The sequence below is a fragment of the Pteronotus mesoamericanus genome, unplaced genomic scaffold, assembly GCF_021234165.1.
Source record: "Pteronotus mesoamericanus isolate MK-2021 breed Mesoamerican mustached bat unplaced genomic scaffold, CSHL_Meso_final contig_25, whole genome shotgun sequence".
Classification (NCBI taxonomy): domain Eukaryota; kingdom Metazoa; phylum Chordata; class Mammalia; order Chiroptera; family Mormoopidae; genus Pteronotus; species Pteronotus mesoamericanus.
In genome coordinates, this window is record NW_026555105.1 from 18,340,012 (window position 1) to 18,361,885 (window position 21,874).

Consider the following 21,874-nt stretch of genomic DNA (forward strand, 5'->3'; position numbering starts at 1 on the left):
GGACGTCCACACGTGCTATGCCACTCTTAGGCTGCGTGACAAACTGGAATGCATCCACACTGGCTTCCCACATGGGAAATCCCATTCCCAACACGGCATCTTCATGTTCAGGAGTTGTTTTCCCCTAAAGCTAGACTGAGCCTAAACTTTCCTCAGGACCTCTGGGGAGTTTTAGGATGGGGACTTTAAGGCAAGTAAGAGGGAGGGACTAAGGGAAGGAGGAGGGCCGGGTCCCCAGACCCAAGTTCAGCAGCCAGACCTCTTCCCAGAGGGACAGAGGCCCTTCCCTCCTCCAGACTTAACTTCCTCACCCAGCAGGGCTAATCTGTTAATCTGATCTTCTTCCCTCATTATTATTCTTGGAGAAACTCAAGGCAGGACTACGGGGGAACCTCAGACTTGGATCCCAAACACCCACAGCCTCTGAGAACAAACAAGATACTGGTCACCGTGCCTCACTTTTAAAACTGAATCTGAGATACCGATGGATTGAGGGTCATTTTGCTCCAGCCCCGCAATCACCCTCTTCAGGGTGTGCTTCCTGAGCTCACAGGGACAAGGCACGACTGCAGTGGCTTCCTGGGGAATGTTCTGCTTAAGATTTGGGAAAATTATTTGAAATGTATTAAGACCAACACGGATTATGCAATGGAACACTCCTATGACCTTTCACAATAGATTTGGAAGAAATGAGCCAAGCCCTTACAAACTATTGGGTTGGCCAAAAAGTTCATTTAGGTTTTTTCTGTACGATGGCTCTAGTAGTGCTGTCTTTAACTTCATTCAAAATGACTTTGTTAGATTGTATTGTGACAGCTGTCATATCAGTGTGCATTTAAAAAAAGGACATCAAAACTGATGAGTTTTTATGCAGCCATTTTAACATTGAAGATGAGAGAGAATATGCAACATTTTTGGTGTATTGTTTTATTACTTCAAGAAAGGTAAAAACACAACTGAAACGCAAAACAAGATTTGTGCAGTGTATGGAGAAGGTGCTGTGACTGACTGAATGTGTCAAAAGTGGCGTGCGACTCTTGGTACTGTTGATATTTCGGCCAGATAATTCTTTGCTGGGGGGCTGTCCTATGCATTGGAAGACGTTTAGCAGCACCGCTGGCCTCTGCCCACTGGACGCCAATAGCGGGAGACAGCCGACATACTCAAATCCCAAATCAGTCCAGTTATTGGTGAAAATGAAAATGTGTCTTTTATTTTATGGAAAAAACCATACATTTTTTGGCCAACCCAATACACCCCTAGACTCCTAAGGGTACATGTTTTCTTCTCTGATGCTGTTTCAGGAAACTTCATTGGAAAATTTAGAAAAGTATTTTGCTAGACAGAACTCACACTGTAGACGAGGTTCCTTATGGGGCGAGGACAGTGAAGAGGGATTTCAAGGTATCTTTTCCCTCTGTAACAAGAAACAAAAGACAGAAAGAAAAACCTAATAAAAAAAATAAATGCACGATTTCTGGAGGAAAATCCCAGAGTGCTACCAAGTGATGGGTGACCTCTAGCCTCCCAGAGTAGCAGGCGCCTCCTGGGACCCCCACGCACGATTCTAAGGGAAGGTGGATGTTCACCCAGGATGAGCTCCCTCAGGTGAATGAGACCATCCAGGATTTCCTGGGAAGGCAATATAGAAAGAGCACAAGCTTTGAAGTCGAAGACCTGTGCTCCCAGGTGTTAGATGACCTCACGCAAGTCATTCTCTAGACCCCAATTTCGTCATTTTTAAGATGGCTTTGACACCTTGTCTGTAGGGTACCATGAGGATGGTATGAGCCACGGTACATAACACAGCAGGTACATTCTGGGTACTCAACAGCGTTACTTCTTTCCTTTCCCCGGGCAGTGTAATAGAAAATATCTTTCACAACATTGGCAGGAGGGGTGATAAAACGGATGGCTGGGGATAAGAGACCGAGAAACAGGGATACCAACTAAGAACCAGGCTCAGCGCAAGCATGGCCACAGGCGCATTGAGGAGCAGGCCTCTCGCCACTAACACGACCTGCGGTGGGGGCTGGAGGCGGCGCCGGCCCAGCCTTCAGACCACATGGTGATTCGGGCGAGAGGCCTTTCCAACCTTGACTTTATAAAGATGCACAGCAGGGCACGTTTCAGTTATTTTTAGTTAAAGAAAAACCACCTTTTCCAAGGGCAAGAAAGTGAACCGAAGGTCAGAAGGAAGCAGGGTGTGGGCCTCTCACAAGCTCTTGCTCCAAAACCAGGACTGGAGGAAAGAGGGCCCTCGTGGAAGCGCAGGGGCGGCGGGCCAGCAGGGGGTGGCTGGCGGGGCGGGGCGGGGCTGCAGCCCACCTCGGGCACTCGACTGGTCTGCACGGGCTCTACGGTGATTTCTACCTGCCAGTCAGTTGACATGATTAACACTATTATTCTTGGGGTGGGGGGAGCGGCGTTAAGTTAAGGAATGATGTGTGGAGACAAGAGCGTGGCTTATTCAGTTGGATTCTGAATCACAATCAGGAAATAGTCTTTATCTGCAAAAGAGAAAAATGGGGAAAAAAATCATTAAATGTAAAACAGGAGAAAAACACACTAGGAAAAAATAAATCATTGAACCACCAACCATAAAACAGGAGGGGTGAATACAAAGTATCAGCGCCCGGCTCCTTCCAGTGGCTGAGAAAAGAGAAGGTCAACCTGCAGGTCTCCCATGGTGGCCTTTTCAAGAGCCACAGGGCAGCAAAACCTCTTTTCTAATCTTCCCAGCACTGAGATGGAGATAGAAAACGTCATCCCTGTTTTCTGGGTAGGGAAACTCAGGTTCAGAGAATTTAAATAAACTGCCTGTGGCAGTGGCCCTGGAAACGGAATAACCTGGAGGGCTGGGCCCGCTCCCAGCTCTTCGGAGTCTGCAGGTTTGGGGCAGAGCCCGAGAATCTGTATTTTTAACAGGTTCCTAGGTGATGCTCATGCTGCAGGTTCTGGGAGAACCAATAGTTTAAGGTCACTCAGCTAGTTAGTGTCAAAGATGAAATTCCAATCTCAACCCCCCTGCTCCTGGGTTAACGTCAGTTCTGTCACAGAGCTTGATGAGGACATTTCAAAGGCACCAGATCAAAGCAAGCCAGAGGTACCTGGACTCCAGCTCTGGGGATCCAGGCCAGCGAGGAGGAATGCCCATCACGAAATATCGCAGGTCCAAGACCTCAGGGCCGAGCCTGACCACCCCTCCTTTTGTAGAGGAGGAAACTGGAGAAGCAGAGTGTTTCAACTTTGCCCCACTTCAGCACCAAATCGCAGGCATCAAGGCTTCCATGGGGCGCGCCCCAGGCCAACCATTTCTCACACGGCACCTCAACGAATCCTCGAATTACTGTGTGAGGCAGGTACCTGTGTTTTCTCATTCTACAAATGAGGACACTGAGGCCAGAGTTAAATGACTTGCTCAAGCCAAGGCAAAAATGCAGCGGACAGCCTGCTGAATAAGGGAGAAACGGTCGGACCTCGGCCACACCTGCTTTGTGTATGCTGATTTAAACCTAAGGCTTGCCTTCCCCATGATGGCTGCAATGGGACTGGGAAGCAGCAGCTCCTATATGACTAAGAGTTTCATGGCTAAGCAATCTGTGTAAGTAAGTAAAAACAACAACAACAACAACAACAACAAAAAAAAACCACTTCCTAATAAAAATAAAAATTAAAACCATCGACAAAAGCAGACATAATTAGCAATACTAGTGTCTTTTCTTCCAAATAACCAAGTTTTAAATTCAATATCACTCCAGGTGCTCTGCGGGGACAGTTTTAAAGCTTGATTATGACAGCAACTTAGCTTTATATAGTGAGAGCAATAAGAGAAAACAAAAAAAAGTCTGTCTTAAAACATCTTTTCATAAGGGCCACCCAGGGCCAGGGCGGGGTGAAATGTCACCCATACTCCGATATGGAGAACCAAACTGTCTGAAGCCGCCTGCTTCTATTTTCGGTCTTTTCAGTTTGATCAATGAGGAAGATTGGGTGGGAAGAGAGGGACATGGACCTCCTTCCAGGGAAGGGCCGCCCCAGGCTGCTCCCCCAACCTGGGGGGGCAAATCATAGCCCCAGGAGGGCCCCCCGGACACAGGAGAGGCAGCAAGGCCTGTTCTGCAGGCTGGGGGGAGGCCTGCCCCCGGGGGGATGGGTCCCCTATGGAAACTGTGAGGCAATCCAGCCCTGAGGCCTTGGGGGCCCTGCTCCGTGGATCCTGACACAGTGTTACTTTTCTTCCCATTACCAGAGTGGGTGTATCAAGATGTCAAATCACTGGGTTTCGTCTTAAACACGTCCCACGGGGCTCCCTGATCCCCATCTCCACTGCTGACCCCACCTCCAACTCCTGCAGTGGGGAGTCAGCAACAGAGGGAGGGTTAGGAAGTCTTTCGTTTATTTACTCAACAAATATTTGTTAAATGCTTTCTATGTGTTTACAAATTTTTGTCTTCTTGGAACTGTCGAGTGGGGGAGACAAGACTTAAAAACGCAGATAAACAGGCCGGTGAGCCAAGTCTGCCACCAGCAGGGCGGCCTGCGTGAGGGCCCAGGGAGAGCCCCCTGCAGGCGGCAGGGTGGCTGGAGAAGGGGTGAGGGCGTTCGAGCGATCACTCGTCGTATTTAAGGCAGCCTGGCAGTCACACCCCGCGAGCTAAGTAAGACGGGGGTGTGGGCCCCATGAGGATGTGAGTGTGAGACAGAGCGTGAGCGAGCACACACACCCTCCCTGCGGGCTGCTGTCACCAGAGCCAGGGTCTGGTCACTTCATCCTCGCCTCCACTGACAAGGCTCTGCACCCAAAGGAGAACCTTTAACTGGACTCAAGCACCAACCACACCCAAGAGCTCTGAGCCTGTGGGTCCTCAAGGGCAAGTTGGAGATGCCTTTGCTGCTGAGCTGGACGCACACGGCCAGGAGCTCACAGACAACTTCACAGACAACCTGCAGTTGTGGGTCACATGCTTGGGAGCTTTCGGGGGTGTCCGACCTGTGGCCCATAGGCTGCATGCAGCCCAGGATGGCTGTGAATACAGCCCAACACAAAACTGTCAATTTACTTAAAGCACTGAGATTTTTTTTATGTGTCACAATGTATTTAACGTGTGGCCCAGAGATGCCAAAAGGTTGGACACCCCCGCTAGGTCAAGAGACACTGGCTGTGGAGAGTCTGTCTGATGTGTAGACTTGCATCATCTGTCCTTGCCCCTCACTGACGGTGCCCACGTGGACTGCGCTGAGGTGCAGCCAATAGAGAGACTGTTCCCAGACTAACTTTCAGGGAAGTGGAGGGGTCTGTAGTCACAGCATAAAGTCTTGGGAGGGATTTGAGGTCAAATCTGCTTCCGAGCGTTTCTGCTCCACCCCATGGCAATGCACTCAACCAGACGGGGTGTCTCAGAGAACCAGAGCGGGGCAGCCTCTCTGTGACACTTTACAGATGGGAAAATAGAGGCTCAGAGGTGTGTCATTACTTGCTTAAGGTCACATTCATTAAAAGCTACAGCTGGGAGAACGAACTCTGCCTGCTACAATCTGTTTTCCCTGACAGAATCGGAGACACCATCGGACAGTGATTAAATTGATAAGCAGTGTACAGCATGCTTTTGGAATAAATGACTCTGAAGTAACCCCATGTTCTTTTCTGGGACTGACCTACTCTGTCCCCACCCCTCTAAGGAGTCTCCCAGGGAGACTGTGGGCCTGTGACCAGCTCTACAGTTCCCTCCTTCACATCCTTCCAGGCTGCCAGACTGGGCTGGAACGGGCCTGGGAAGAGAACTGATACTGCTCTGCGGCTGGGGGTATGGGTGCCTTTCTTCCCCACCAAATCACCCTAGAATTCTGCAGCCAGCGCCCCTGCCATCTGTGTTGCCGAGCCCAGGGGCGTTCAGGGTCCCTAGCCTACTCGCTCCTCCTTCCGGGAGAACCTCTGCTCACTGGGTCAAGTCCGCACAGCCGAGTTTGGTGTTTGAGGCCTTTTCTTAACTGGACCAAAGGCCTCGCCCCCCGACTCCTTCGGGCACACATCCGGATGCCCTGGAGGAGCCGCATGCAGCCCACCTGCCTCGTCATGCGCCCTCAACTACCTGGCTCAGCCCAAAGGGAGAGAGGGAGGGCGAGAAGCGGCCACGCGAGAGCCGCCCTGGAGAAGCTGCCCACCGCCCCAGCCTGTGAACGCCGAGTGCGGTGAGGCGGGGCAGGGGGTCCTGCTGTTGCCTCCTGCGGTCCCAGTCCTTGTGGGCTCCTCCCAGGTCGAGCCTCTCAGCACCCTGAGAATGACCCTAAGCCCTAAAGACGGGGTGTGGTATCACACAGGCCCGAAGTGCAAGTCGAGCACTTCACGTGGAACAAAAGCAGCAGTCAGTTCCAGTGCTGGAGAAGGCGGCTCTGGGACCCAGAGAGACAGCGCTGTACTTTAGAAGCGGGTAACTGAACATTTTTTCAGACAAAATAACTACATGGTGTTTTTGCCTCCTGCTTTGGTTTACATTCACTGAATCTCTTTCCTTCAAACTTAGCTTTCTTGCCCCTCCACCGTGCTTACACTCTCTCCTGTGCCCTCAAGATGATGTGCCTCAGCTGAAACGCCCCCTCTTCTGGGAAGCCTCTGCCGACCGCCCCAAGCAGGGCTAACCGCACCCTCCTCTATGTTCCCAAGTGCTCCTTGAATGTCCCCACATCAAGGCGAGGGTTACACTAGGTCATGCTTTCGTGTCTGTCTCCCCCGCCATGAGATGAAGATTCCCCTCTATGGGCTAGAACCCAGGAAAGGGTCTGACTCACAGTCACTGTTCGTGAGTCTTTATTGGGGTGCCAGCCAGACTGGGCAGGCAGTGAGGCAATCAGCTCTGTGCCTTCCACGCTTCTGGCCTTCCTATGGAACCCGAGGAGACACCAATGCGCTACGCCTTTCCGACATGCTACAGAGCGTGCGCTGTGACAGTCTAACCCTAGGAGGGTGTGGAAGACCTCTTACCTGGTGCAACCATAATTTCATTTTTCTTAGAGCGAATTCGAAGGAAGGTGAGGTCATTCTGGGGGTCAATCTCACGCACGGTGCTCCGGGCCTTCAGGACGAAGTTGTGCATGAGGCTGGCGTACTGTGTGGTGGTGGGATTGTCCATGGTGCTCTTAATGGGGATCCCTGAAGGGAGAGCAGGAGGGCTGAGCAGGACACTGAGGCCCTTTCTGTCCAGCTCCCAGCCCCACCCCCCTGACCCTGCAGTACCGGCCTGGCAGTTAACAATCAATGCCGCTGCTCCCTGAGAGCTTGGCAGGCACAGTGCTGAGCACTTCAAGTATGTCACTGCCAGGCCCCAGGACTACTCCGAGGGTGGCGTCACCATCTTCACTTGCCAATGAGGCAACAGAAACTCCAGGCAATAAGGTGGCCTGCTCAGGGTCACAGAGCAGATGAGCAGCGGAGCCTGGATGCAGCGCAGGCCCGCTGGCCCCGCAGCTGGGCTCCCTTCACAAGGCTGAGCCATCTTGACTAATGTCTGGCAATGAAAGGAGAGACTATCACTCAGAACACTTAAGAATCTGGACAAGGAGGACAACTTTTACAAATGTGTAAACACTGAAGAGCAGGAAGAAGAAAAAAGCTCAGCTTGTGCCAAGACATAACCATCACTGGTGTGTTGCTCCTGTTCCCACCAAGGGCGCCTCAGGGCCCAGCAGTGAACACACCGTTTAATTAAAGCCCATTTCTCCGTCCGCACACACCCTTGCGAACGGCATTGCTGCTGTTTCCAAAAAGCCCAGAGCGGCCATTCCGCTGAGTTCATCGTGCCTCCACTGTTGGATTAACAACACTTATTCTTTAATTTGTATTTATTTATTTTTAAAATCCTCACCCGAGGGCATGTCCATTGATTTTGAGAGAGGACGGAAGTCAGAGGGGGAGGGAGGAAGGGAAGGAGAGAAACATCGATTTGTTGTGGCCTCCCGTACGCTCCCCGACTGGGAATTCACCGCAACCCTTCGGTGTACGGGACAGCACTCCGACCAGATGAGCCACGCCAGCCAGGGCTAAGGCTGCCTTGTTTACTTAATTACTGTGTGATAAACACCACTGTGCATCAAGCCTTTTCTGTTTCGAAGACTGTTTTTTGCGATGGACATCTCCTTCACTGGACGGTGCCTACTGCCATGAAGGTGAAGGAGGGGTTCAGCCTGAGCAACCTCAGGCCACAAGTGGCGCGTCAGGTGCCTGTGCATCACGGTCACATGCCAACAGAAGGCTCCATGAATGGGGCCCCAGGTGCCCACAGCTGACAGGTACTGTGATGAATGAGGCGCAAGTGGTTCCTCACACGTAAGTGGCTGGATTCAGGACCCAGGCCCTGTTGATCTGGTCTCCAACTGACCAGCCTAAGGACCAGCCAACAGCAGTCACCCTCAGGCCTACCCTTGAGTGGCAAGAAACTAGCCCAATCTTGTCTTTTGAGGGCACAGGAACAAGAGAGTAGGCAGAAGAGGACACAGTGGCAAGAGAAGCAGCTGAGTCAGAGGCTCTTTTGACCCAATTGAAGCCATGAGAACAGGCTGTAATGATCACTTGCCTTTAAGAAACAAGACAACTAGGTCATCAGGGGGTGCTGTTGGGTCCTAGCTGGCAACAATGTGCCCAGCAGGGCCTTGCTCAACAGTGGAACCTTTCTGAGGATGGCAGTATGAGCAGCTGGGGTGGTGACTGAGTAGGAACTCTGAAAGCTGATGACTTGAACTTATACTCCTGCTCTGCCCCTTCATGGCTATGTGGCCTTAGACAAATGATTAAACTTCTCTAAGCCTAAATTTCCTCATCTGTAAAGTGCCTGTGCTTCAAAGTGCTGCTGTGAGGATTAAGTATGATTTAAGAATGTTCTGCAAGGCCCTTGCTGGTGTGGCTCAGTTGGCTGGAGCGTTGTCCCACAGACTGAAAAGGCTGAGGGTTCGCTCTCCAGTCAGGGCACATACTTAGGTTTGGGGTTTGATCACTGTTGGGGCATGTATGCGAGGCAACCAATCAATGTTTCTCTCTCTCTCCCTCTCTCTCTAAAATCAATAAACATATTTTACAAAAAAAGAATACTTAGCAAGAGTACGCACGCAGGAGGTGGTGGTGGTTATCATCATCACCCACACAGTAAATCCCATGGCCCAGGTAACGTGAGAGGCAGCCTCAAGGCCTGGCAAAGTTCAGGTGATCAAACCTCTTGACCTTCTCTTTTATACACAAGCACCTACTCTCAGGTTCCTCTGCCTGGAACTTCCCTTTCTTCTCCTGCTCTCCCACTGGTCCCTCGGGTCTCCATTTTGGCGGCTCCCCCCAACACTAGATGCGGTCAACGCCCCCTTGTGCCATCACAGCACCGTGCAATTTTCCTTTGCAGTTACTTGAGTTTGACGTCACACCTTTATGGAAGTGATCATTATGTTTGTTCCCCAGCCAGGGCCAGGTCCGATTTGTTCACCAGTGTCCTTAGAGAGACTGCGTTAAGCATTTATTGCTGCTGATAAATGAGAAGTCACAAGGGCTACTTTCAGTCGTTTAGGCATGAGTTTGATTACATTCCTATCGAGTGAAAGGGTGCGTAAAGGAGACAAGAATCTAACCACTTGTTGGCTCACTTTAAAAACAAAAGAAGGCCTTGGCTGGGTAGCTCCATTGGTTCAGCGTTGTCCCCATACACGAAGGTACATACAAGAATCAATCAATGACTGCCAAATACGTGGAACAACAAATCGATGTTTTTCTCTCTTCCTTCCCTCCTCTCTCTGAAATCAACAAATAAAAATTTAACAAAAAACAAAAAAAGAAAAACATGAGGGTGGCGGTAGGGCAGGGACCATTAATAACTGGGGAGAATTTCAAATAAGAGATCCCTGGGTGCCCAAGCTGGGACACTTCGGAGATGTCCCAATGACCAGGCCGTCTACCCACAAGCCACTGCCTTCACAAACGGGGACTGTGAAGCCTGCAGAATTGGCTGGTCAGCGGGGAGGCACAATTTCCAACCTGGGACTTGGATCTCTCAGGCTGTACAGCCAGGTCCTTCTACCAAACCCACCTCCATCAATCAATAATAAAAAAATTAACAAAATTTAACAGGTATTTATTAAACACAAACTGGATCAGCACCGTTCCAGGTGCTGGGGACCTGCCCCTGTGGAACTTACACATTTGAGTTTTTTATTTTGCCCCGTGTGGGTAGCAGCAGAGGATAGCAGAGGGGCTGGGGAAGTACAAATGGACCAGAATGTTCCTTAAATTCTTGCTAAGTTGGCTTAAACTCACACTTTTATTATGAAATGTCATTTGCGTTTGGCTAAAACAGAGATGTCAAAATGCAGTGGCGGGTTGTTGGTTAAGTTTTAGGACAAGGTGTGTCGTGAATTGAGGGGCAAGAGCAATCACACCGGGCTGGGGTGGCCAGGGAAGGCAGACCACATGACGAGGCAGCTGAGTTGAATCATCCTTCACTGGAAGTTTCCAGACGGTTTAAAGGCCCCCTGAGCATTGCATTCTGGCCAACCCCAGCCATAGCTGGGTGACCTCTGGAAGGTCACCTTGCCTCTCTTAGCCTCAGGGTTCTGATGGGCAAACAGCCCTAGCAGGTGTGGCTCAGTTGGTTGGCGCATCATCCCATAGACCAAAAGGCTGCGGGTTTAAGCCCTGGTCAGGGTACATACAGGAGGCAACCAATTGATGTTTCCTTCTCACACTGATGTCTCTCTCTCGCTCTCCCTTCCTGTCTCTCTAAAAGCAATAAACACATTTAAAAAATTCTTTTTAAAATGGGCAAACACTCTGTCTTGCAGCATCACTGTGTGAAATGTAAATGAGATTGAAGAGTAAATTCTATGAAGGGGCACAAAAATAAACACACACAATAATTCTAACATTTAAATGGCATTTACTATATATATCAAGACACTATTCTAAGAGGTTCCCTTAGAGGAGCACAGTATGATTATATTTTACTGATGAGACACTGAAACAGAGGTTAAGTGACTTGTCCAAGATTTCAGGTGCATTTTCCTTGCCTCTCTTTCTCCTAAGTTCCAAGGGCCCTCCTTTTGCCTCTATAACTTGTTTCCTGAGGGAAAACAAAAAAACAAATACCCAGGCCATCTCCTTCCACAGCCCATACTCTCAGCCACTGTGCAACACTGCCGTATTTGTATACAAAAAAATGCTCATTGGTATCCAAAAGGTAAGCAACTGGGGCTATATTTTTCCAATAAAAATGCTAAACTGTTGGGCAGTTTTAATGCAAGAATGAAGGCTTATGGTTTGCAAATACTAGTGAAGGTCTAGGGGTACCAGCTGGGGAGTCAGCTCCTGAGGCTGTTTGTTCCCATCTGGGGTCAAAAAGGACCAGTCCCAGAAGACAGTCTCTCTGAGTCATACACACAGTCTTTTGGGTCTTGGACCAACCACCACACTTGGGGCAGCTGAAGTCTGAGGAGGAGAAGGGGAAGGCCCGGGGCCGCCGGCTGCCCCGTGGCAGACCTAACTTGGGGCCTGCTGCTGTCTCTCAGTGTCCCGAATGCTCCCAACCTGTTGCCTCCTTTAAATGAAATGGCTACATGGTCTAATTAGAGTTCGGCAAAGCCAGGGAGCATCTTCTGCCTAACTCTAGGCTGGCCAGGGCCTAATGACTTGGAAACCAACATTCTAACTGAGGACATGCCACCTCCACATTGTCACCTTTGGTGACGTTCATTCGGCTTTACTAAAGTACGCACTGTTGAGAATTCGGCTTTTCCAAAACAAGGCCCAGAATGACAATGCATATCCAGGGGCTCCCGAGGAGCCTCGAATACATCGGAAATGAATGAAGACACTGAACTAGAGAACTGGGGCAACCCGGCTGGGTGACTCTGGGCCAGGCCCGCAGCCCCTCCCCGGTCCCCCACAGCAGTGTGAGAGAAAGGGCACAAGTGCCTCAGGCGCACTTGCAAAGAAATCTTGCTTTGTAATGGCAGGCTAGTCAGCGGAACTTCTAGACTCATTTTCTCCACTGCAAAATGGAGAAAGGGCTGCTTTAAAGAATAAATGAAACAGGATGTTTGTAAGGCACCAGTCTGTGGCCTGGCAGAGAACAGGTAGGTGAGAGATATTAGTCTCCCTCCTCACCATGTCTATAGCAGTTTGGGAAAATCACTATCTGTACTCTTCTAGGTATTGAAGAGAGAAACTACAGGTACAAAAAAGTAGAAACAACAGAAACGAGGGATAGTTAATAAACATTGTACTGGCAATGTAAAAAATCTTATGTAAGCCATGAAGCGAAACAAACAAACCTCATGAATAAACATGCAAAAGAGTAACAACTAACAGCCTTGGCTGCTGTGGCTCAGTGGACTGAGGGCTGATCTGTGAACCTAAAAGTCGCTGGTTCGATTCCCAGTCAGGGCACATGCCTGAGTTGCAGGCCACGGCCCCAGATGAGGGTATGCAAGAGGCAACCGGTTGATGTATCTCTCTCACACTGTTGTCTCTCTCCCTCTCACTAAAAATAAACAAAATTTTTAAAAAATATATAAAAAAATTAAAACTCAAACTCCCTTAAAAAAGAAAAAAGAGAGAGAAATAACTATAACTATGGCACAGAGAAAAATGCACCTGAACAAGGGCTGACAAAACATGGCATACTTAAAAGTATGATCTGTCAGGGCAGTGGGATTGAGTGACTTTTTCCCTTTTTTTGAAATCAGAATTCTAATAACAGTGCTAGTACAATGCAGGTGTTTAAAAAAGAGTGAAAATTCATGTGCATGAAGGGGCTTAGTAAACAGCAAGTGTTATGCTGTGTTTGGGCTGTTTCCTGGGGCCTGCCTGAGTACAAGCCATGGTCAGAGGGAGGGTGTACCTTCCGTGTTCACCACGATGATTCCCTGCACTCCTTTCTGGCTCTGAAGTCGCTTCAGTGTCTCCTCCACCTCAGCCTGCCAGAGAGAACAAGACCAAGGTTAGGAAGGGCCAGGAAGGCTGGATTAACCCCCTCATACCCTTGGCAGATGAATCACACATTTGTTTTCCAACAACAAACAAGTTAACACCTGGCCACGTGGCACCCCCTCAAAGCTCCCCAGCCTGTTCAGAGTGGTTCCCAAGCCTCCGGCCGCACCTCAATCATCTATTCACGCCCCCGCATGGGGCTGGGCTCCCCTTGGCCCTTTGCCTGCCAGGCATCATTACCCCTCCTGCCTCAGCCACTTGGGAGCAGAGTAATAATACCATTCCTGGGAGCAGAGACACAGCCATGACTCATGTTATCTGGTACCCCTAAAGGGCAGGACGATGATGATGGTATGAAAAAACCCAAACAGTGGTGTCTAACAGGAAGGAGACACACTGTCATTTGCGGCCCAAACAACACAGCTGAAAACATTCCAAAGGAAGCAAAATGACCCCATGAGGACAGACTCAGTGACTTAATAAGCTAGCTTCTGAGGTAGTATGACAGAAGGCTCAGCCACAGGAAATGTGCCTGGGGCAGGGGGTCATCAATCCTGATTCTCCAGAAACCTGTCAGGGCGGGACGCTCTGGCACGTGGAGCTTGTAAACCGAGGGGACAATCAGGGGCTTGGATCCCTGCCCTGCAAGGCCTTCTCTATTATCACTCGCATCTCCTACCCAACCCCCCACTCTCCATCTACATGCCTAGGCCTCTCTGTTTCCACATCTTTTTATCTTAACAAGGCCTCTTCTCTGCTGAAATCCAACAAATTCTTCTAGACCATTTAAGACATCACCTCCTTCAAAAAACCTTTACTGATCCCCAACTCAATGGAGTCTACCACTCCTGAGACGGCAAACTCTTGATTGTACCTCTGTGGGGATGCGTAGAATGGTCTGCAGAACAGAAACTCAATAAACAACTGCTCAATTGAACTCCTCCTGTGGATGGAAAACTGGCTTTGAAGTTGTGCTTGTTCTCTGAAGACCCCTTCCAGACGGGTCCAGAATCCAGCCAGAACTCCCCAAAGGCTGAGAGTTGGACTATGCTGGAAATAGAGGCTCCATTCTCCAAAAGAGAAAAAAGTTCCACACCCCAGAAGCTAATGAGTTGGCCTGGGAGGAGCTTCTAAACAGTGGATGGAGATAACACAATGAATTATTGTCTTTCCAGTAGGCACAAGGCTAACATTCCAGTCGCTGCCACCCACTCCCCTATGATGTAAGAATACTCTCCAATGCTGGAGGGAAGGGCAAACAAGTTCCTCCTACAAAATAGCCTGTCGCCTCTAAAATCTGGAGCCTGTGTAAAAGAACAGGCTACATGAGAGCACTATACAGTGGGTCATGCATGTATCAGATCACAGTTCATTCAACAGACTGTCACTGAGCTCCCACTACATAGTATTCTGGAGTGGAGTGAAGTGAGAAATGATCAATACCACACAGTATTCAGTCTGACCTGGTAACCTTTCTGGAAATCCATCCTAAGGAAATAATCCAGAGAACTAGAAGCAAGATGCAGTGACATCAGCATTCGTGAAAAGCAGAAAAAGGAGAAAATGGCCAATAATTAGGGAAAAGGCCAAGTAAATTATGGAACGTCCATTCACAGGAATATATTGGGTTAGCCAAAGAGTTTGTTTGGTTTTATTCCATAAGATGGCTCTAGTAGTGCTTAGTTGTCTTTAATTTCATTTGAAAGAGTTTTATTAGATTGTATTGTGACAGCTGTCATATCACCATGCATTCAAAATAAAACTTATCAAAACTGGTGAACTTTTGCGTAGCCATTTTAATACTGAAGATGGAAGAAAATAAGCAACATTTTCAGCATATTATGCTTTATGATTTCAAGAGAGGTAAGAATGCAACTGAAATGCAAACAAAGATTTTTGAAGTATATGGAGAAAGTGTCAAAAGCGGTTTGCAAAGTTTCATGCTAGGCAAGGTCAGGTAGAACAGCTGAAGCTGATAGTGACCAAATCAAGATGTTAACTGAGAACAATCAATGTTCTACCACACGGGAGAAAGCCAACATATTCAAAATATCCAAATCGATCAAGTAATTGGTAAAAATGAAATACATATGTGTCTTTTACGGAAAAAACACATGGACTTTTTTGGCCTACATAGTAATACATACATTAACAATTATGATCAGAATAAACCACAGAAGGTTTATGATATAATGTTAAGTAAAAACAACTAAATGCAAAACTGAAGTGCTTGGTGACTACAACCACATGAAAACAAGGTTAGATGGATTATGAAAAAAAATTAAAAACACACTAAAAGCAGGGAATTCCAGATAAAGTTTTTTTTTTCTTTTTTAAAACAGCCTCTTTTTATTCTATTGTTTCTATGTAAAACCTTTTTTTAACCCCTCTCCTGGCATCTCCAACAGTGACATCTCTGATACAGGACCACAGGGCTCTGACATGCACAAAACTGTAAGAATAAGACTGGAATAATAAGCTGGATGACAATTTAGGGTAGCTCAGTAAATCTGCAATCAACCTGAGGATGAGGGAAGAGCTAAAGCTAAAGATGTCAGAATCAAGGCCCAAAATGTCTCCTGGAAAATGGAAAGTGGGGCTAAAATGAAAAAAGGATAGAATCGCACAAAACTGCTCTTTATTCAGTAACTTATGGGTGCCTTCTATGTGCCAGATGTTGTTTTAGGCCTGGAGATGCCATAGTGAACAAAACATAACAAACATCCCTGCCCTCATGAAGCTGGCATCTAGGGGGTGGAGAGCCAGACATTAAACAAACAAAAAAGTAAACTATAAATTTACTCAGACAGAGTAAGGAAGGGGGATCTGGAATGTATGGGCTGATGACCATTTTAAATAAAGTGGTCAGAGAAGTCCTCACTAAGGTGAGATTTGGGTCAAGATTTGAAGACTATAAGGCAGCTAACCATGCAGAGATTTCTAGAGAAAGTGTTCCAGACAGCACAGAGAACAAGCACAAGAGCCCTGAGGTAGGAAAGTGGCCCGCTCCAGGAAAAGCTAAGGAGCCAGTGTGGCCAAGTGCAGTGAGTTCCAGGTGGCCAAGTGAGCGGTAACCAGGATCAGGTTAGATTTCAGAAGGCCTGGCAGACTACAGTAATGCCTTTGGTGTTTAATAAAGATGATCGGGGAAGCCACCAGCAGGTTTTGATGTTTCAAAAGGCCGGCTCCGGCTGCTGTGCGGAGGAGGGACTGCAGGGGGCAAGCACAGCCTGCTTGAGCAAGGTGCCCAAGGCACACGATGCTCCCTCTGCAGGAAGCAATCTTCTCCCTCCCTCACTACCTGATCTAACTTCCTCCCAGCTCTGGACTCAGCTCATGAGCCTCCCTGGGAGGCCTTCTCTGACACCTATATTCTTCTAAGCATCTAGGGCACCCTGCCTTCATAGCACTTACCACAATGGGGTGTAAATACCTGTTTCATACCTGTCTGCCCCAGACCCAAAGCACCCTGGGAGCAGGGACGTAGACTTTATAGGCCTAGCTGCTGGCACAGTTTAGGCTCAATACTTAGGGAACAAATAAAAAGCATTTCTACAACTGTTTGACAAAAATCAACCTTTCTAAGTACAGGGCAGGGGACATGGCCTTACAGTACCCAGTGTAAATAAGAGCTAGGGTTTTTTTCCCATTTGACTACCACATTCTCTCCTAATAGTAGGTTTTAGTGGCTATGCTTATGGGATAGAGTAAAATTGCCATGATCTGAGGGGGGAGGGTCTATTTGTGCCCTCCCCCTGTATGAAATGGCCGAACAGAAAATTGGTGGGGGAAAAGAGAAAAAAAAAAAAAGAGCTAGGGTTTTAGGTGATCGTAAGTTTAATAAGAACCAGCCACTGAGATATGGTTGCTTAAAGGAAACACACTTACAGAGAAAGGAAGTACAAGGATACGATGACCTATTCGGTACCTGCTACAGGTCTGATACTGGGATGAATGTTTTCAGATACATCTGTCCTCTGACCCTTCCATGGCTAGTATGATCTCCATTTTACATGAAGAAACTGAGGTTCAGAATGAAGAGATTTGCCCTAGGGCACATAGGTCAAGAGGGGAACTGAATATACCTTTGACCACAACTGACAGGTCCCTCCCCTCAGGGAGCTCCTGTTCTGGTAGAAGGGATCTTTAAATAACACGTGACCAAGATTCCTGCAGGGGAGGGGAGCAGGGGAATTATAATTTGGCCAGTGTGGTCAGCAACACTTGAAGATGTAATCCGTTAAACCAAGAACTAAATGAGGGAAAAAAAGCACTCCAGGCAATGAAATAAAAGGAAAGGCAGTAAAGTGTGAACAAATTTGGCAGGTTCAAGGTACAGACATGACCGTATTGCCATGTTTTTTTGATTCTTTGCTAATCTGATAGGCAAAGACCAAATAATAGAAAGCCAACCTTTCTTCAATTTTTAAGAGTTATCAGTGAAGTTAAAATGGAATTTACTGACTGCATCTCTCTTCTTTTGAGTCTTATTTTTCTACAAATTTATTGATTTTCAAAAAATCTTGTATTGGGTTGGCCAAAAAGTCCGTATGTTTTTTTCCATAAAATACATTTTTCATTTCACAAACAAGTTGATTGATTTGGATATTGTGAGTATGTCGTCTATCTCCAGTGTGGTACTGTTCTCAATTAATGTCTTCAGTTGATTGTTAGCAACATCGATTGGTCTACCTGACCCTGGAGCATCATCCAGAGAGAAATCTCCAGCATGAAACTTCGCAAATCACTTCTGACAGGTTCGATGAGTCACAACACCTTCTCCATACACTTAAAAAACTTTTTTTCCATTTCAGTTGCTTTTAACTTACTTGAAATAATAAAGGATAATATGCCAAAAATGTTGCGCATTTCCTTCCATCTTCAATATTAAAATGGATATACAAAAATTCACCAATTTTGATAAGTTTTTTAAACGCATGGTGGTATGACAACCGTCACAATACAATCTAACAAAATTGTTTTGAATGAAGTTAAAGACAACTAAGTACTACTTGAGCCACCTTATGGAAAAACACACACACTGGTTTTTGGCCAACCCAGTATGTTAGAAATAATACTTTTGTCCATCATATAAATTATACTTCTCCCACTTTTTTCATTTAATATTTTGATTTTTTTCAGTAATCAGGAATTAAAAACTTTTTATGTAGTCAAAATTTTTTGTTCCTGTAAGACCAGGGAAGAGCTCTTCTACCTGACCCCAACCAGTAGGGTAGGGCTAAGGCCTGGGTGAGTAGGAGCCATGAAGTCTAGAGAGCTCTCCATGAAGCACAGGGCACCAGCTACCTGTCTGGGTTCAGGAGAAACTGCTTAAAACAAACTTCAAGATCAGTGCTAAAGGAGCCAAAAAAAAAACCCCAAAAAAGAAAGAAAACAAATGTTGCCCCAAAAATACAACCTGCAACAGGGACATTTGCAGAAGGAAAAGGACAGCTCCATTCAGGCATCCAAGTCATGCCAGCTCTGCCTGAAATTCAAAGTTTGTCTTCCCTTCAGTGCTAGCCACCTGGTACCAGAAATGACCGATTAGATGTGCAGCCCTCCAGGGTCAGCTCACAGAGAGAGCCCAATTGGTAGCCTCAGTATTCTGGGTATGTAGTACTGTCAACATGGATGTCTGCCACTGGGAAGGACAAAGCTCTGGGGTTATCAGTTTCCAGGGTGCATGTTGCTGACAGATGGAAAAATAAATAGCAATAAAACGCCAGGATTATTTACTGGTTCAGCATAGGAGAAATTAACCATCTGAAGCAAATGATTCACAATGGAACTGTGGCCAATTTGACTACTAACCATAAAAATTTGAATTTTTATAAAAAAAGACTCAAAAGGATAGACAAACATTTCCATCAAACAGAAGAGACAGAAGAGTGATTCTAAAACATCACACAAAATGATTAAGAAAAACAGCAAGTCTCTAAAAGTGGGCAAAAAGAATACTAGTAGAAAATACAACGAATAGAAGTTGAAAACACATAGAAAAATGTTCATTGTTCCCTGTAAACAAATGAAAAATTATAGCAATACGGAGGTAATTCTTTTCATGTTGACTATGTTACAGCAAAACTGGTACAAAGGCAGTATGACTTTTTGGGATAGCTATAGGATAACACTATTGCAAGAACCGAAAAGTATTGGTCCTTTTGCCTCAAAAATTCTTTTCTTGAGACTTTTGCCTAAAGGAATAATCTGATAAACTTTATTTTTATATTTTTTATAAACTTTTTTTAAAAAAGAAAAATAAACTACACAGAAGCATTCATTATAGCAGTGTCTCTACTAATGAAGAACTAGAAGCAACACAAGTGTATACCAGCGGAATGTTTTGGCAAATTATGGTACAGCTATTTCACTGATTATTACACAGCACAAAATATTCATCACAAAGATGATGCAGCAACAAGGTTAAAACAAACAAAAAAGAAAAAGCTATCATATACATCTTGAGAAATACACATACGTGAACACAGAGAAGGGACAAGGTACAGAAATGAAAACAGTTGTGTGGTGGAGTAAAACCAGATAAGAAATATGGATGATCATTATTCCAAAGGGCAACTTGGCAGTTTCTACCAAAATGTAGAATATGTATGCCAGAAATACCACTTCGAGGAATCTATCCTACAGAAACAGTAATCACTAGCATAAGTGGGGCGGGGGGAAGACGAGAACAGTTACTGCAGCATTGTCTGAAGTGAAAAACTGTAAACCACTTAAAAGTGTATACTGCAATACTATACAGTCCTTAGAATAAAGTGGATCTGTTGTACTGACATGGAAAAATATTTGGTATTTTTAAATGAACTAAGGAAGTTGCAGAATGAGATGTCTATACATAGCCTAAAGTAAACTTAGTATCTATAAACAGGTGCATTCCAGTTTCATGCAGTGAACAGCTTACATGTAAGTGTGCTTATGCACTAAACCAATATGGAAGGAAACACCCAACTGCCACCAGCTGTTACCATAGGGGAATGAGATGGGACTACCTGCACTTCCTACATTGTATACTTTGGTACGCTTGAATTTTCTAAGTATGTTTTGCTTTTATGGCTTTAAACTCAACAGCATGGTAAAGGTTGCAGTGAACTACAATTTGTGTAAGAGAAAAAAGAGACACATTGCTTAAATAAGGCATACAAGAAACGTTTCAGAATAGACTGAGACTGGGGGTCAGGGTTCGCTGGGTGATTTATTTTTCACTTAGATCCTTTCAGATTATTTTTTACTGTATACCAGTATTATGTGTTAAAACTATTTTTTACAGTTTATAATGTGAAATAAAAAGTGGTGTGAAAAACGAAGTTACATGTTTAAAGCATTATCACATATTTTTAGCGACGTGAAGACATTCTTTGTAGTGTAATAAATGAAAACTCAAGAGTCCACAACTGCACATTCGGTAGGAGCTAAATTAAACCCTACACAGCAAAAACTGAACAGGAAAATCACCAGAATATGCCTAATTTTACTAGGTTGCCTCTAGGTTATGGCACTGTTTCTTTTTCCTTTTCAATTTTTCTTATAGGCTTTAAATTTTTAAGATTTCTGAAAAGTAACCCACTCATATGGTTAAACAGTTAAAAGGTCTTTTCAAGTTATTTTTTACAGGTTGGGAGGATTAAAAACATGAAGAAACAAACCTGTAAAGGGGTAAGGAGCCCACAGTTCCAGCCAGCAAAGCAGGGATCCCCCAGGGTGGACCCGCCCTTTTCTGATTCATGCACCAAGTCCCAGCGGCATGAAAGAACCACAAGGACAGAAAGGCAGGAGTCAGTTCCTAGGGTTCCAATCCACTTCCGCCATTTCCTGGGACAAAGCATTAGGTTTCCCCGGCTTTTGATTTCAAGTGTGTAAAAACGGGTACAATGCCGTCCCTATCTCAGAGATGTGATGAGGTGGAAAACCAAACTACATACAGCGCTTATTAGTGCCTGAAACAAATTAAGCTTCCAGGAGCTTTTATCGCTGCTGTTGTAATCGCGCAAAAGGCCCAGGACAGTAGCATGCACGGGCCGCTGAGCCAGCCTCCGCATCCCCATCAGACCCTAGCCAAGGCCTGAGCTCCTACTTCCGGTCAAGCGGCAAGCGGGATGCCCTCGCCCTGCTTGCGTCCCCTCCGCTGGGGTCTGAAGGCCCATGCCGCTCGTGTTCCGCCCTCCGTCAGCTCGGGCCCAAACCAGCCCGCCTCACTCGGGCACCCTCGGAGGATGGAAGGCCAGAGGCACTGTGTGGGGCCGCCTTGCTCGGACACGTTCCAACCGCCAGCTACGAGTTCCAAACACTCACCATAGCGGACCGATCGGGTGGCTCGGGTCTTCACAGCACAGCCCAGTCCGGATGCGTTTCCGCGCCTGCTCAAAATATTATGTCAAAACAGACACTTTCAGTAGCCAATCAGGAGCCAGTGTGAGGCGCACGGGTAGGCGGACCTTAATCCCCCAGGGCTCGTGGGATATTTGCCCTACGCCGCCCGAAAGTGAGAAGCAAGGGAGCACTTTAATTATGGAAAAGTCCCAACTCTCGCTGTGCCGAAAAGGTGCTGGTTCGCGGTGTCGGAAGAGGCAGGCTTTCAAATCTCAGCGGAGGCCAGAGCTGGCTCTGAAAGCCCTGGGTGGAGGGTGGTGGGCAAACACGAAGGCGAGGAGTGGGGGTTGCTGAGACGCCCCCACCGCCTTGGCGTGCAGATTGAGGCAAAATGAGGCACGGAGCCACAATGCGCCAAAGCTGTGGGAAGTCCGCAATTGGGTCTGTCTGGACTCAAGCATCTTTGGGGTCTCAGAGCGACCCCGTTGGGAATATGCAGGCTCTGAGATGAGGCTAGCCCTGAAGGGCTAGCTTGGGAGTCTGCAGACGTAGGACTGAGTTCAGCCCCGCTGAAGAAGCCACTTCACA

General features: G+C 46.9%; 1 protein-coding gene and 1 non-coding gene across 2 annotated transcripts; one reads left to right on the forward strand and one right to left on the reverse strand.

Annotated features, from left to right (window-relative positions):
* Positions 1-897: 897 nt before the first annotated feature.
* DYNLRB1 (dynein light chain roadblock-type 1) lies at positions 898-21,376 on the reverse strand. The gene is made up of 4 exons (XM_054573865.1): positions 21,269-21,376; positions 12,870-12,945; positions 6,983-7,150; positions 898-2,510 (listed from the first exon to the last, which is right to left on the reverse strand). Exons 1-4 carry the CDS (start codon positions 21,269-21,271, stop codon positions 2,467-2,469), a joined length of 291 nt encoding a protein of 96 aa, XP_054429840.1. The 5' UTR covers positions 21,272-21,376; the 3' UTR covers positions 898-2,466.
* On the forward strand, positions 16,601-16,740 carry LOC129070988 (small nucleolar RNA SNORA29). The gene has a single exon (XR_008529159.1). It is a non-coding gene; the product is annotated as a small nucleolar RNA SNORA29 (small nucleolar RNA).
* Positions 21,377-21,874: the final 498 nt, after the last annotated feature.

What these genes read in the sequence shown, in the direction of transcription:
- DYNLRB1 (XM_054573865.1), bottom strand. An exon ending in CATCGTGGTGAACACGGAAG is followed by an intron (nt 7,151 to 12,869) that starts GTACACCCTCCC and finishes CTCTCCCTTCAG; the next exon opens with GGATCCCCATTAAGAGCACC. An exon ending in TGAAATTATGGTTGCACCAG is followed by an intron (nt 2,511 to 6,982) that starts GTAAGAGGTCTT and finishes TCTCTTTTGCAG; the next exon opens with ATAAAGACTATTTCCTGATT.